This window comes from Emydura macquarii, unplaced genomic scaffold (genome assembly GCF_026122565.2).
Source record: "Emydura macquarii macquarii isolate MOO-44397 ecotype Brisbane River unplaced genomic scaffold, CSIRO-AGI_Emac_v2 contig_3530, whole genome shotgun sequence".
Taxonomy (NCBI): Eukaryota; Metazoa; Chordata; order Testudines; family Chelidae; genus Emydura; species Emydura macquarii.
Genome location: NW_027133667.1, coordinates 9857244 through 9873325, shown reverse-complemented (window position 1 = coordinate 9873325; position 16082 = coordinate 9857244). Strand labels below are relative to the sequence as shown.

The window sequence follows — 16082 nt, the reverse complement described above, 5'->3', positions numbered from 1 at the left end:
GAAATTTCAAACCAAAAAATAATTTTAAAAAAATGTACAAGTAACTGAAAATAAGGCTGCTAATAATACTTGCCATTTCTATGATATCTTTAATCTGAAGATATAAAATTACTTTACAAACAACTTGAACCTGCCTCCTCAACTAAAGCTATGTAATCACTACTGAAATGTAACAAACAACAGACTTTAGTACAAACAAACAGACAACAGACATGCCTGGCTAGGGCTAGGCCAACAGCTAGCATATTCCTCTGAGACTAGGTGAAAGGGACTTGGAGTCAGCAGCAGCAAGAAACTACCTATACACAGTTTTATTTTAACAATAAAAAAGGAAGAAGGCCAGTGCTGGAGGGCAAAGAAGTAAGAGCAAGTGTTAATTTCATAGAAAGGTAAATTGCTGCCACACAGACACTGTTGACACAGCCTTGAATGTTGCTGTGTGGCTGTCCCTTGTATCCGATGATGGCATCATGGCATCCCTTGTGCTCTCTTATGGCTGTATAATCTGATTTCTGAGGAGCAAGGCTGCAAACAGATGTTACACAAGAATGTATAGGCTCCCAATGAAGACTTTCAGTCACACTTGGCCCTTTTTTCAATCAGCTTTTTGCATGACTCTGTCAAAGCGTTTACAAACTTTGTTGATAGTTGCTCTATATTCAGCTCTGCCCTTGGGTGTGACTTTGAAGTTATCTATATCTATGAGGTGACAGTCTGCTTACGGGGATCTTTGAAGCATTTACATTGACCGCCCTCCTGCATTTTCTGAGGTTCAGCTTGCCATAAAGGACTTTTTCCAGGAGTCTACCATCACCCATTCTGACAACTTAACTTTTCCACCTAAGCTGAGGTTTGATAAACATTGCCTCGATGGTTGTTTTTTTTCTTTCAAGGATTTTAATGTTTGACACTTTGTCTTGTCAGCAGATCTTCAGAATAAAGCAAAGACACTGAATGTGAATTTTTTCAAGTTGTTTGATGTGTCTGCAGTAAACTGGCCATGTTTCACACCCATATAAAAGGGATGCTATTATAGCTGTATTGTATATCATCAGTTCTGATAACAATTTGAAGGTATACTGGTTGAGTATCCTATGGCAAAGTCTTCCAAAACCCTGGCTTGTCTTTTGTATTCTATTTGACATTTTTCGGTCCAGAGAATCGTCATTTGAGATGGTATGGCCCAGTTATGTAGTGATTGATATTCTTTAGTTTTGTACCATCAATGGTGATGTTTGGTTCAGTGATAGTGGCTGATGAGGCTGGTTGGAACAGGACTTCAGGATTTTCCAGGCTGATAGGGAGTCCAAGCTGTTCAGCTGCCTCTGAGAACTTATCAAGGATCAGCTGTAAGTCACTTTCATTATGACTAAGTAGAGCATAATCATCTGCAACAAGGCTTCATATACGAGTTCCTCAAGGATTTCTGAAGAGTTATGCATCAATTCTGTACCTTATGTAAATGCCCTTTTAAAGGTTGTAAGTTGTGTAATTCAGAATGGCTGCAAAAGAGGAGACAAAAAAGGACCAATGCCATCACACAGCCTCGCTTCACCCCATTAGATATGGGGAATGGCTTGGAGAGGCCACCATCTACGAGGACTTGACCAATCATGTCTTCTTGGACTTGACATATGATGTTAACAAATTTGGTGGGAGAGAGAAACTTTTTTTGGAATTTTCAGAAGCCATTTCTGCTCACAGTTTCAAACACTTTTTTAAAAAAACATCAATAAAGACCGCATATAGTTCCATGTTTTGTTCAATGCATTTTTCCTGAATCTGACTCTCAACAAAAAACATGTCTGTGATGCTCCAAACTAATCTAAATCCACATTAGGTCTCTGGCAGAAACTTCTCTGATACTGATTTGACAGGCTGCTTGAGCAAAATATAAGCAAGGATTTTACCATCTACAGATGCTGAGTTCATTGGGAGTTGTTGCAGTCAGATTTGTTGCCTTTATTTTTGTAACTATGATTGTATCTTTGAAATCTTTTTCTCAGTTTCCCAGATAACTATCTATATGAAATTATTAAGGCTGACAGTGTTGGGGCATGCACGTTTGAAGATTTCAGCTGGTGTGCTGTCTTTGCCTGGTGATTTACCTGACTTCATTTGTTTGATAGTTTTTTGCACTTCTTCAGTGGTAGGTGACTAGGCGATTTCTTCATTCAGGGGTTCTGGGTTCCTCTAGCACCTGGGGTTGACAACAGAGGGATGGCTGAATAGCTCAGCAAAGTGCTGCACCCATCTTTCACAGATGCCTCCTTGCTCTTGATTAAAGTAAATTTATCTAAACTCTTTAGTGGAGCTGGCACAGAATTTGATGGGCCATAAATGGTCTTCAGGGAGTCATGAAACAACTTTGTGTTATTATCACCATAATGCTGCATTTCTTCTTCTTTCTTTTCCCACCAGTTATCCTGTAGAACATAAAGCGATCTTTGAGCCTTGATTTGCAGGTACTTGAATTTGTCTTTGAGCCTGGCATAGCTCCCTGCTAGACAGAAACAATTACCGAGGAGCAAAGGGTGGCAAAATAAGCAGCTCTGTGACAGATAATCTGTTTGGATTACAGGCCTTCAACAAAAGCCATGATGCTCCAATTGGACAATTCAATAGCTTCTTGAATGGTACATATACAAACACAATGCTTTCCCTCATTGTCTGTCTGCTCACTCTTATGCCAGCTCCATTGTCAGGACAGTTAAAACCATGCTACGAAAACTTTGTATTTTGGCAGTTGAAATATCTCTTTCACATGTCAAAAGTAGTGAGTTCAAATCTTGATATAGCTGTACTTTTAGTGCTCGGATACCTGGTGATAGTTGTGGTATAAGAACTTGAACATAACAGAATGCTTTACACTGAAGCTACTCCCTATATAAAGATGAGGCTGTGACTGTACTACAGTTGGGCAACAATGCTGTTGCCTCCAACAACATTTCTCATAATAACTTCACTCTGCCTGAAAATTTTCTCAAAAAGAGGTCATAAGTCTGTGCACATGTTGTGGTTCTGAACAGTCATTCAGGAACCAGACAGTTTTCAGTTTTGTCCAATAAATGGTGGGTGCTCTGACACACAAGTTCTGTAAGTATCTAAACAACAGATAGATCCAAATTCCCTGAACCACTTATCAGCAGACATTACCTTAGATTTTAGGATAGATAGGGCAAACCAGAGACTATCTGCTACTCTAAAAGGGTCCGTACAGTTTCCTTAGGGAGGGTGTTAATAAAAATCTGCTAAAAGTATGGAAACTCTGCTGTAGTCACATGGTAAGAGAGAATACTGCTTGTGTGTCAAGCTCTTCTGACTCAGTTTTACGTTCTTCTGTTACAAAGAGAACTGCTTCAACCAGCGGAACTTTACTTCAGAAAAGTTCATATTAGGAGAAGAGAGTATCAGGTGTCAAACTGCTGGTTTTCCAGGGAAACAAGTAACTAAGGAAAACTAATATTTCAGGGGAGGCTATTCTAGAGTCCAAAAAGTTTCCCTTCTCCCCCATTCCCCAAAGAAACTAATTTGAGAAACAATGACATCTTTGCAATGCCTTAGCCTCATGAGGGAAATCAGACAAATCCTTGTAGGGAGGAAGCATAAAGTAGTGCAGAAAGGACTGTTTCAGCACTTAGATGGCTATTCTGACATGTAAAGTGCTCTATAAGTGCTAGAAAGTATTATTACAGTCCAGTGTTGCTTGTCCACAAATTGCTCATTTCTATGCAGTGGGGCCATGAGTGGTGAATAATGGCCCCTCATTTCATGCTGCTCTGTGTATGAAGGAGATGGGGAGGAGGAAGATACAGGAGGCCAGGGGGATTTTAATTTTATGTACTCAAACCTCTTGAAAATGCCAAACAGATTGACCACAGAAGTTGAATTTTGGGCAGCTAGAGGTTTGGAATTGCTCTTCTCATTACCCGCAAGTAAGGGACCCTGGCAACCAAAGCCGCCCCTGCAATCATATAATCACTGTGAAGTCTACAAGTTGCTATGGGCTAGTGATTGCAAATGTATTACAGAAACAATTGAGAGGTTGGTTACTTGACTGAATTTACAGTATGACCATTAGAGAGGTTGGTTACTTGACTGAATTTACAGTATGACCATTATAGATCACTACAGGTACACAGAGGTTGTGGAATACAGAGCAGAGCATCCTTGTTACTGAAGCAACTGAGGGCTTGTCTACGTGGTGGGGTAATGTACTCTATGGGAGAGTGATTTCTAATTCACACTAAATGTACTGATCCATGTGGACCCTGCTGGTGCGCACTAAACATTACCTAGTGGACTTTAATGTAGTGCTATTTCAAAAAGTATTATGTTAAAGTACACCAGCAGGATTTATATGGCACAATTAACGTGTAAATTGTTAGTGTGTAGACAAGCCGAGAGATCAGCAGTCAGGCGCTACAGAATACCAACAGTTAACCTGCAATTAGCCAAAGAAGCATTTAGTTTTTAAATGAAGAGGTTCTGGGAATGTCATTTTGGCACTTTGACCTTCAGTGTCACCTTCTTCTGCCTTACTTTTTTTCTAAAACATGCTCGGAACTTTTTTTTTTTTTTAAACTACCATGTAGTTCAGCAGGATTATGCAGCTACAATGACAGTGTTGCTAGTGGGGCAAATAAGAGCAAAATGCCCAGGCAGACACAGGGGAGTGGGGGAGGGAATGCCCAGAGCTGCTGTGTCATTATTGAGAAGACCAAACAGATGTTTCTCATGCTGTCAGCAGGATGAGATGGAGGCAGAGGGGACAATGCCTCCGCCTCCTCCATCATTTCACAGCCGAGCTTGAGGGAATATAGATAATGGAAATTTTTCTATAAGTCAATAACAAACTCATTTCTCCTACCTCTGGGTGGGATTTCTTCTTCCGCTGGACAAATATTCAGGATAGAAAAGCTGTAAGAGTAAACCTAAGCAAGTGACTAATTCTTCACAGACAATGGTGATGCTTTTGGTGAATATTATTGCCACTTAATATAACAATTATTAAGTATCTTTTTACAGTATTTAAAAATATACTGAAAACTGGTGAAAGATGACAGATTAATAATGCTCCATATGTCCACAGGACAGGAACAGCACATGCAGCAGCAGTGTAAGACTTTTTTATACTGTCTCACCCTTGCAAATATGCTTCCAATCTTCCTGGGAGAAATAAGTTTGGGGTGGGAGGAAGTTCACTGATCATACCCATTTAATCCTTAGCATCTGTGCTGAGATTATCAATAAGAGTACAAAGGTATCACTTAGAAAACTCTAGTGGTGGGTTTTGTGATATGGACATGTATCTTGTTCACTATGGAACAGAAAGATTGCCAAGCACCAGTCAGATCTTTTATAAAAAATGTTATAGCATTCTTCAGTAATACTTAAAAACACCACAGTGTCATTATTTTAAGCTGATACATAAATTTAAATAATTACTGCAGAATACTTACTTATTTTTTCAGCACATAAGGGATGGTTACAACTACTGTTCACTACCAAACTAAACTGGATTGAAACCAGTGATCTACCATTGATATGAAAGGTATGAGATCCCTTTATCAATTTATTGAGCCAGCCTATCCCCTATTGCTATCGTTGGATTGAAAAAGAAATGAAAGTTATTACTGAACATTTATACAGTACCATCAATGTATATGATGCTTCTCAAACAATTCCAACTGAACAACAATCTGATTCTGAGCTCCCATACCCATGCATTGAGAAACCCCATGGATCGGAGCCCACAAGCAACACCATCATTATTATACTGTGGCTGTGTCTAGAGATCTCAACCAGACTGGGGCTCTGTTGTGCTAGGCACTGTACAGACATTGTAAATGACAGACCTTGCCCCAGAGATCTTATTTCAGGAAACCTCACAGGTCTAAGGCATTGAGCCCATAGACAGGAAAAAATCAGCCTATTCTCATATGCCTTCCATTTACAACTCACAGCTGTGGACCAGGACTTTAAGCTGTAATAATTACTGTACGCTGACTGTTAAATCTTAGTTTGAGAACAAAATGAATCACTGAAAGACAGGCCATTCTCAGACAGATGGCTGGTGGATGGACTGCATTAAAGCTCTCTTGATTTACATTAATTCCAGTGCGGGTGCCGGCTTGACACGCACTGCAGGGGCTTCTCTATGACTTATACTCCGAACACACTGGCTGGCACTCACCACAGCACATCTGGACTTTGTTAGACAACCTTCAGCTCTGTTTTCTTGCATCAGCTCTGGCCCCCTCATCTTAAGCAGCCTCCCAACCACTGTTTCACCATGAACCAGTCAAGGAGACAAACTACTTTGGGAGCAAGTAAATTGGGACCACATTAGTTGGTGACCCTTGCTCTGCAATTCGCCTCCCTTCCCTCTGATAATAGAGGAAATCCCTTCAAGGAAGCTGACAACCAATCCGAAGCAGGCAGCTCCATTTACTGGAAACCTGGTCAATGCTGACTGCTTCATTAGGAAATGTCTCTATATCGAAGCACATTCCTGCAATTCAGGGTCTAGAAGCTTTAAATTAAAAAAAAAATTGATGCCATATCCTCTTTCTGAAATGCCTCTCCCTCATATAAGCTTTAATACACACACACAGAAATTAAAGAACCAAAATGTCTTTGGCAGGACTCCTTCCTTCTCTTTCACAGTAACATACTTGCAACTTGAGTGGGTGGGAATATGATATAGTGTGGGGGAGGCAGTGAGTGAAGTTGAAGGAGAGAATCACTACACAATCTCTTGGAATCAATGCACCTTCCTCCTTCGATGAATCCATGACTCTGCACTGAAGTGTTTTAAATAAATGAAAATTTTGCATGGTCTGAATGGCTGAAGAGCTCGGGAATTGCTTCTTGGGAAGTAAATTGGGGCTTATCCGTTTATGGATTGATTCTGGTTTGGGGAGATGTTTTATATCTATATATGCTGTTCTCTTAAGCGAAGTCAATCTGTATACACATTATCAGCAGCTACTAAATTATACAAACTACTAATGCTTTTCATCAAAGTCAAAAGAAAGACACTATTTGCATTCTACCATAGCCAGCTAAATGGACCTATTCACACCAGCTATACTATTCAGGTCACAACATTACTTCCTGCTCCCAAAAAACTTCCACGCAAAGTCCCTCTCTGTTTTGCAAAGGGATTCAAAAAGTGTTGTCATACAATAGACACATACACGCCTTTAATAGAATGCTACCACACTCCATTATTGTTCATTATGGCAATGGTCCACAAACCTTGATACCTTTAATTATTTTGTGGCACATCACCAGATAGTCTCCAAGTGAACTCATGAATATTCATGAGCCAATTCAGAACTCTTCAAATAGTTTCCAAATTCCATGGCACACCTGCTCAGGCCTGATGGCACACCAGTTTGCCGCAGCACACCGGTTGGGAAACACTGCATTATGACACTCTGGAAGGTCACATGCTGAGAAGCACTTTCCACCATGATCAAACTGGGTACTTGCATTTTACATCACAGTGAGAATGTGAGTCTCTTTCTAGTGGAATGCCAACTTGATGGAACGTGACCATATTTATGACTCTACTAGTAAAGTTGAGTGTTATGAAATTGTAAAATCAGCTTCTAAATTGCTTTAATGTTGGTTTAACAATCAGAAAAAGAACTTTACTATGTGACCATTAAACATTTTATTTCAACATTAGATGTTAAACCACTGTCACTACAGCAACGGTTCTCAAACCTCACTGCACCGTGACCCCCTTCTGACAACAAAAATTACTACACGGTCCCGGGAAGGAGGACCGAAGCCTGAGACCTGTTGTCCCAGGCAGAGGGGCCAAAGCTGAAGCCCGAGGTCTTCAGCCCCAGGCAAGGGTCTATTACCTGAGCCCTGCTGCCCAGGGCTGAAGCGGAAGCCTGAGTCCCACTGCTCCAGGCTGAAGCCCTCAGGCTTCAGGTTCAGCCCCAGGCAGTGGGGCTTGGGCTTGGGCTTCAGCCCCAGCCCCAGCCAGTCTAATGCCAGCCCTGGCAACCCCATTAAAACAGGGTCGAGTCCCACTTTAGGGTCCCAATCCACAGTTTGAGAACTGCTGCACTAGAGCACTGGTGTCTCCTAAGAAGGAAGTGGAGAAATCCCAGATCAGAAAGCATCCCTGGTTCTGTCTTGCAAAACAAATCATCTGGGATCTTAAATTCATAACTGTGGCTAGACACTAAATCACGAACTGAATGGAGGCACTAGATTTATGGCTTATTACAACAATCTGAAACCCACTAAGAAGCCCCCCTCCCCAGCCGTCTTCTTTCCCCTCTCTTCCTTTCCCCGCTATGATTGGAGGGTTGTCAATGGGCCACTTCACCTCGAATGGTTCTTTAAATATGTGTTAACTACTTATGCTAACCAATCTGTTCCACCTTGTATTTAACCCTGATACTCTGAGCACTTTTCCCAGACCTGAAGGAGAGCTCTGTGAAGCTCAAGAGCTTGTCCCTCTCACCAGCAGAAGTTGGTCCAATAAAAGATATTACCTCACTCATCTTGTCTCTCTAGTAACCTGGAACCAACATGACTACAATAACACTGCACAAATCATCTTGCTGGCAGGTAAACTAAAATACTGAAAACTCTATAGTGGTGGTAGTGTTTGCAGGCCTAAAAGCGGTGGACAGTGGAATGGCAATGGAGGATGTACTGATGCAGGTGATAAAGCAGGGGCATGACTGAGTAGCACACTAGCAGATGATAAAAAGAGGTGCTGTAGTGAATTTTAGATTTCTGAAAAGTCTTCTCAGGTCACAGATCTCTTTCCTCAGCGCTACAGAGGTTTGATTTTTTAAGTTGGGTGAGAGAGGGGGAATAGGCAGTGGTCAACATGAGATCTCCCAAACCCCACTCAACTATGTGGAAAAGTCAGAAATGAAAAACCAAGACATAGGCTGCAGCAGGGTGTCCTACATTTTTATTTCCTACCTTTGTATAATTGGCACCATTTCCCCCTTTAAACCTCCTCCTTGACAATGCAAAGTACAGAGACACCAAGAAAGGTGTCACCATTCCTCACTATATCACACCTGGTCTACACTACAGTGTTAGGTAGACGTAAGGCAGCTTATGTCAACCTAACTCTGTAAATGTCTACATTAAAATACAGCTGCCACCGATGTAAGTCACCCACTACAATGATTTAATAACTACACCTCCATGAGAGGCGTAGTGCTCAGTTTGATATGGTTGGGGTGACTGCGTTAAGTACATTGGCTGTCAGCCGCATATGGGGCTGACAGCTGGAGTCTCCCCGCCAGGGGCTAACAGAGGAGGCTCCAGCTGTGAGCCCCAGTGTGAGGAGGGGACTCCAGCTGTGAACGCAAGGGAGGTGGGGCTCCAGCTGTTAGTGCCCCATAATGCCCAACACAATTAAATTCAGTGGAAGCGCTCATGGTGAGGACGTGCATTGCTGACAGAAGAAATGTAATGTGGTTGTGAAACGTGTCTTTCATTACTGCGGTGGCTTATGTCGACTTAAGTTGAATTAATTTTGTAGTGTAGACATGCTATCAGTGGTTACTAGTGTCTCTAGCAGAAGGTAAAATTCAAGACCCTTTTCACAAATGGCTTCTCACACATTTATCCGAGAATAATTATCAATGTAGTGGCACAAAGAAAGAACTCTCTTATAGTTGAGATTATATCCTCCCCACAATGCTTCTTCCGGGCTGTGAGTTCTATGTTCAGAATATGTGACTTGAATTCTAATTTCCCATATGACAGTAGGATTTGCAGTGGATTTATTTTGGATACTCCTGTAGGAATGATATGTCCCAGTACATAGCAAGGCTCTATATTTTTAGTTTATAAAATTATATAAACCAATATAATAACCCCATACCACCAGCCCACATGTCAGATTCTGTCCCTTCATTTCCTACCTGCTGCTTGAGCTGTTGCACCAGGCGGTCCTTCTCTCGCTTCAGTGCAGCCACTTCATCTTGGGTCTTCTTCTTAGAAGATGAAAGCTCAAGCAGAGCAATGTTGGCATCTTTTTCACTGATTGCAGCTAAAAGGGCTTCTTGTCTGGGGAAAAAAAAGACTATAATAATACACTGGTGTCCTTAAAAAGTAAGGGGAGTCTGTGATAACCTGCATCCCATGCTCGCCCTTTTATAAGGTTATAATATATATATATATATTTTTTTTAAACAAAATATGCCCTGTAAGGTATCATGAAAAGTCATAATCTGCTGAATATTACTGTCCTTTTAAAATATGTGGGGCAACACTGTATGTAAAGTTACAAGACTCTACTGTGTAACATTGTTATAACATGCTCCAAGGTTAAGAAAAGCAGGCCCAAACTAGTTTTTCAGAGACAAAGACACCCTGGCACCCCAGTCAGGTGCTAAAGGGTTATCACTTGTTTAAACAGACCTTCTCCAGCAGAAGGGAAGGGGTACATAAGAAATTTACGTTCCATCATAGGGATAGTTCAAACCGCCTGTCCAGAAAAGACTGTTTTGTCAACATGACTCAGCAAGGATGTTTCTAGCACAAGAAAGTGAATTATAAAGAGGGGAGGAAAACGCTTAATTTCCTTATCCTTTTTCATCTCTGCTCATGACATCAACGACTCTCTGATGTCCCCTTGCTGCCGTGGTTCGGAGCTGCGGGGCCCACTGTCCACACTGGCTCGGGCCTCTGGGTTCCCCCTGCTGTGGCTCAGGGCTGTCAGGCCCCCCCCACCGCAACAGCTGGGGACAGCGGGGCCCCGCATGGCAGCTAAAAGCCTCAGGACCCCCGCCATCAGCTGCCATGGGTGGTGGGGATCCCGGAGGTCAGAGCCACTCTGGGCAGTAGAGAGACCCCAGAGTGCCAAGATCCCTTGCTACCCGCAGCTCAGAGTCGCGGGGCCTCTGCTGCCAATGGCAGCTCAAAGCCAGAGGTCCCGCAGCCCATCCTGGTGGACAGCAAGAAGGATCGCTGCTGCCTTTGGCGGCTTGGAGCCACGGGGTCTCTGCTGCCTGTGTTATCAGAGATCCCCACCACTTGCTCTGGTGGACAACAGTGGGCCCCCTGCAGCCCACTGTAGCTCAGAGCTGGGGGAGGTCCCTGCCATGGCTAAGGGCTCTTGCCTACCTCCCCCGCAAGCTCCGGGATCCTTGCCGCCTGTGGTGGCTGAGTGCTCCGGTCCCCGCAGCCCCCAGAAGCTGAAAAGGATAATTTCATGGAGGTCTGTGGAAGCCACGGAATCTGTGACTAGAGCCCTGCAAATCTGTGGATATCTGCTTTATATCCAGGGATCATTTTTTTGCGGACGATGGATCGGATGCAGATCTCAAAGGGGGGAAGCAGCTGTCTGCAGTTCATAGCCTTTGAGGCTGCCTCCCTGCCTTTGAGATGGGGGTGGTGGCTGGCCGCCAAATCAGCTGGCAGGGGAGCCCGCGGGTCAGCTGACCAATCAGCAGTAGGCAGGGAAGCCCTGCAGAACAGCTGTTTGATTGGCAGCAGGCAGGGAAGCCCGGCAGAACAGCTGATTGATCAGTAGAGTTCCCCTGCAGGTTACCAATCAGTTGTTCTGTGGGGCTCTCCTGTCAGCCGCCAATCAGCTATTCCGCAGGGCTCCCCTGCTTGCCATCAGCTGTTGGGCAGCTGCCTGGAGGGGCTGACCCCCGAACAGCTGATCAGTGGGGGAGGCTGCAAACAGCTGACTGTGGGTGTGGATGACTAGACTGCGGATGGCGGTTAGAGGTAAGTTGACTGGGCCTGATGCGGATTGGATGTGGATCCACATTTGTGTATTCGTGCAGGGCTCTATCTGTGACTTCTGTGACCTCCATGACAAAACCTTATTCTTAGCAATAGCTAATAAAAGAACCTATTTTGCTGTGTATCAAGACTATTGATACAGAAGGTAGGATGAATGACCGGATAGGATGGGAGAAAAGTGATGTGTTATGTTCCTGTTCAGAACCTCCTAGTTTCTTAGACTCAACTCATTGTTTTAGGTTAGGTTTTCACTGTTTTTGGGTACTTCAGACTGTTCTAAAAAGATTCCCTGTATTAGAGGGGATTCTAATATATACTGGGGTGATATATGCACATATAATGGAGTGCAGCACTGTGTTCCATCTTTTTAAGTTGTACTGGCTATTAATGTAGCTATCTGAGGAGGAAGGTGGTCTGTGGCAAATTAGCTGAATTCATTTTTGCAGTGCAGAGTGTTCCCAGAGGCAAACAAAGATAATGGGAAGTTACAGGCCATGTTCTGTTATCAAAGAGATGGTGAAGATGGCAGAAGGCACATGGGTTAACTGGGAACTGGCAAAAAGGCACCCTTCCACATCAAGGATGTTTTTGGTGTCCTGTGCAGTCCCCCATCAGTATCCAGGATGATGAGGAGCTTTTGTCACTTGTCTGCATTGAGTAACTGAGACAAACATAGGCTTGTCCTCTGAGCAAACCACTGACAACTCTCCAATGGAGCTGCATATGAGCTAAAAAACTAGTGCTGGATCCTGTGGTCAGAATTATGTGATAATTCGAAATGTAAACCTTTTCCAATAGCTTCTAACTCTCACATATTCTCCTGCATTTAGGGAGCATCTTGTGGATGCTGCGAAGATGGGAGACAAAGACTCTGATCATGCTTCAGAAAATCTACAGAACTCATGAATTGAGCACACTTGGATATGTTAAGGTGTTTATCCGCCTTATATTGTTTGCTTGCAATCAATCATACTTCCTTACTTTTCTAGTTTAGTCTGAACTCCAAGGTTGAGCCAGGTCAATACTTGTAAGGAAAATCCGGTGCTGAAAAAATTGTTGTTCTGTAGGTAGCTCTCTTCTCTGAGTCAGTACTGAAGCAGGGTACAGCAAAAGGTTCTATCTTGCAAATGATACATAAAATGAGGGTCCTAATCATTTGATATATTAAAGATCACACAGCACATTGCATAAGAGTAAGAGTTGACAACCCCTGGTCAAAATTCAGTTTGGAATATTATATTCCCCTCAATTTAAGTTGCAGATGGAGTCAAAATAGTAATTCTACCATTAAGGAAGTAATATAGTTTCCATAATAATCTAGATTTTGACCTGCCTACAAATTTTATGAAAAAAAAGTGCTGCATAAAGTTCAATGTGTCGTTCCAACTGAGAGGAGAATTGACCAGGAATATGAGATGAATTGAACAAGCCATATATTTTATTTTGATTCATTTAAATGTACTCATCCAACACTATGAACAATTAAGATGAAGTCTTGAAAAAATAGTAGATTTTTCACTGTTAGAACATGTTCTAAATTTTTTCTCTCCCTCAAATCAAAAGTGGCGATGTCAAAATTTCAAACTTGGTTTATACACTAGTTCAATGATAACTAATGCACAGGACTAACTTTACTGCCCTGAATTGCAGAAATTTTTAGTTATTAGATGTCAACTATGTTTGGTCTCTGCATGTGTTATAACTTCTGTTAAATCTGGTCAATGTTTCAAGATCCATTTAATTTCCATTTCATTTTTTAGAAAAAAATTTCTAAAGGACATCAGTGTGCAGATAGTACCTTCCAATTGCAAAGGCTAGGCTTCTAAGTTAATTGCAGTAATATTTTTTGAAAGTCATGGGTTATTTATATTGCTTCTAAAAGAGAAATTACGTTCTCTGACTGCTGCTCGCCAACACATTCAATAGAAGATGGAGTCCCTGTGACTGAGAGGGCAATGGCTCCTGCAAGCATTCCTTGATGCTGAAGAGAAGATTACAGGGAAATATGCTCTACAAGTGTCATCTGAAGAGATATATATGAAAGTCTCTCTGCTGACCTCATGTGCCTGAGTTAAAGGCTGCCTCTGAGGTGGCTCCTTGTGCCTGAAACACATTGTCTCAATACAGTCCACTCAGAGTCAGCAAATACTACCAGTAGGGAAGAATCTGTGCTTAAGTCCTTGCAATACATAATGTACCAGGTGCAAGCTAGAAGACTGTAATTCTGTTATACCATCATACAGCTAAAGACTATACTCTTGCAATCCATGTGCTCACACTTAAATAGCATGGTACAACTGGTCCAGGAACTACACCCTGTTTGTGAGAGATGACTATGGATCTTGGGACATAGTTTGGGATGCTGTAAAATCCAAAACAACAAATTTCATGGAGTTCCTAGAATTTAATCTAAAATTTTTTTTTCCGTTCTACCAATGTTATTTTAAGGGGCAAGATATTCTCAACAATAACTCAAGGTGGTGTGTTACTGTAAGGGTTTGTGATGAGTGCTGCTGTTGTATGGTTGTTTTTTTTAACCTTTGCTTCACTTCACTGTATACAGCTGGTGCATTTCTCCCCAGAGGTGGTTGCATTTTAGCAGGTGGGTTAAATGATATCTATGTATACAGTTATTTATACCAGTTGACTCTGTCAAGTGATTTGGGATCTTTTGAGATGAAAGGTGCTGTATATGAGTAGTTCTGTTTGATTTCAGTCTTTTTAGAAAGAAATAGTGAGGCAGGTTATCTACTGTAGCCAAGATACGCATGGAGCTGCAGCTGGGTAGGTGGGTTGTTCAGGAGCCAGTTATCATTCTTTTTGGCTCTGTCCCAGCTCTAGTTAGAGCAGCCTGGGGTTGATTTAGCCCACATCGGCTGGCAAAGGCTCCTAAAGGACCACCCACCAGCTGGTGGAGTGCAACTTGTTTTGACGACACCCATGACACTGGTGTTGCAAATGTAAAGACTGGCACAGGATAGTAAATCTAAGCAAAATTAGGAGTATGCAAGATAACAAAGAATCTTTTCTTTCTGGCTTTTTGAGATAAAAGAGGCCAGGAAGACCACTGAACAGAGGCACACCTCCCAAACATTTGATAATAAAGGACTCTTCAGTGTAACAGACAAAGGGATAACAAGATCCAATGGCTGGAAGCTGAAGCTAGACAAATTTAGACTCAAAATATGGTACACACTTAACAAGATAATTAACCACTGAAACAATTTACACCAGGCATTAAAGTCGCGTCTCCATTACTGGAAATTTTAAAATCATGACTGGATGTTCTTCTAAAAATATGCTCTAGTTCAAACAGGAATTAATTCAGGGAAGTCCTATGGCCTGTGCTACGCAAGAGATCAGACTAGATGGTCACTATGTTCCCTTCTGGCTTTATAAATTATGAATCTATGAAACACTGAACTCCTGCCAGATCAATTTGCTATCACAGATCTGACTAGAACTGCACAATAGCATCAATGAGCAAAAGGAACTCTAAACAACTAATAAAACCCTAAATTAGATTACACCACAGCTTCACTAAAATCACAAACTATATACACTAAACCTGATTAAGAGCACATTAAAAACTGAGGTGCATAAGCAGAACCAGGTGTACCATTACTTCCCAAACATTTGAAGCCTCAGGTAAGAGAAAAAAGGTACCCACACAGGCCTGGTGTTCACTCACTACATGAAACACAATCTCTACAGATGGTTTAAGTAATGGCAGGTTTACTGCGTCTGCAACAAAATTCTAGCAAACATTGAAGTAGGGATCAAAATAATCTTTGCATTATTTAGCATTTCAGAACCATTGTTTAGAAAGGCAATTAGTCCTAAAGGCATCTGTAATTGTCTGCTAGTATTTTGAATTTGTCTGCTATATTTTGAGCCCTGGTATTTCATTAGCAACTAACCTTAAAATATATAACTGCTACTATTTTGCACTCCTCAATTCCATGCTCCCCCCAAATAATTTTGGACATGAGTTTAGCAGCTAGTATCTGAAGAGCATTAGGTTTATCAGTTTGAAATAGTAATGACTAAAAATCACTCTCAGAATTACAATTTAAAATTAAATCAGAATCTAAATGATGAAAATACAGAATAGCAATCAGAATGACATCATTTTAAAATTTTATCTCATTGTCTAACAGAACCAGAAAGAAAGTTTTCCATTTATGGATAGCATAAGACTTCAAGTTTGACATAAGTGCCCAGAATTTCTAGCCCTAAGAGTTTGAGATATATCTGATTTTAACACACTTACTTTCCTTTAGTCTAGCAGTGTTTTCTGGTATATGTCCAGAACTTCCTATATT

At 41.7% G+C, this 16082-nt stretch overlaps 1 protein-coding gene across 12 annotated transcripts in view; it reads right to left on the bottom strand.

Annotated features, from left to right (window-relative positions):
* ERC1 (ELKS/RAB6-interacting/CAST family member 1) overlaps window positions 1–16082 on the bottom strand; it is a 530012-nt gene that overhangs the window by 82522 nt on the left and 431408 nt on the right. For all 12 annotated transcript variants that reach the window (XM_067536284.1, XM_067536288.1, XM_067536285.1 and 9 more), the window contains one exon: window positions 9924–10068. In XM_067536284.1, the coding sequence (XP_067392385.1) occupies window positions 9924–10068 (145 nt within the window). The remainder of the gene's footprint in view (window positions 1–9923; window positions 10069–16082) is intronic.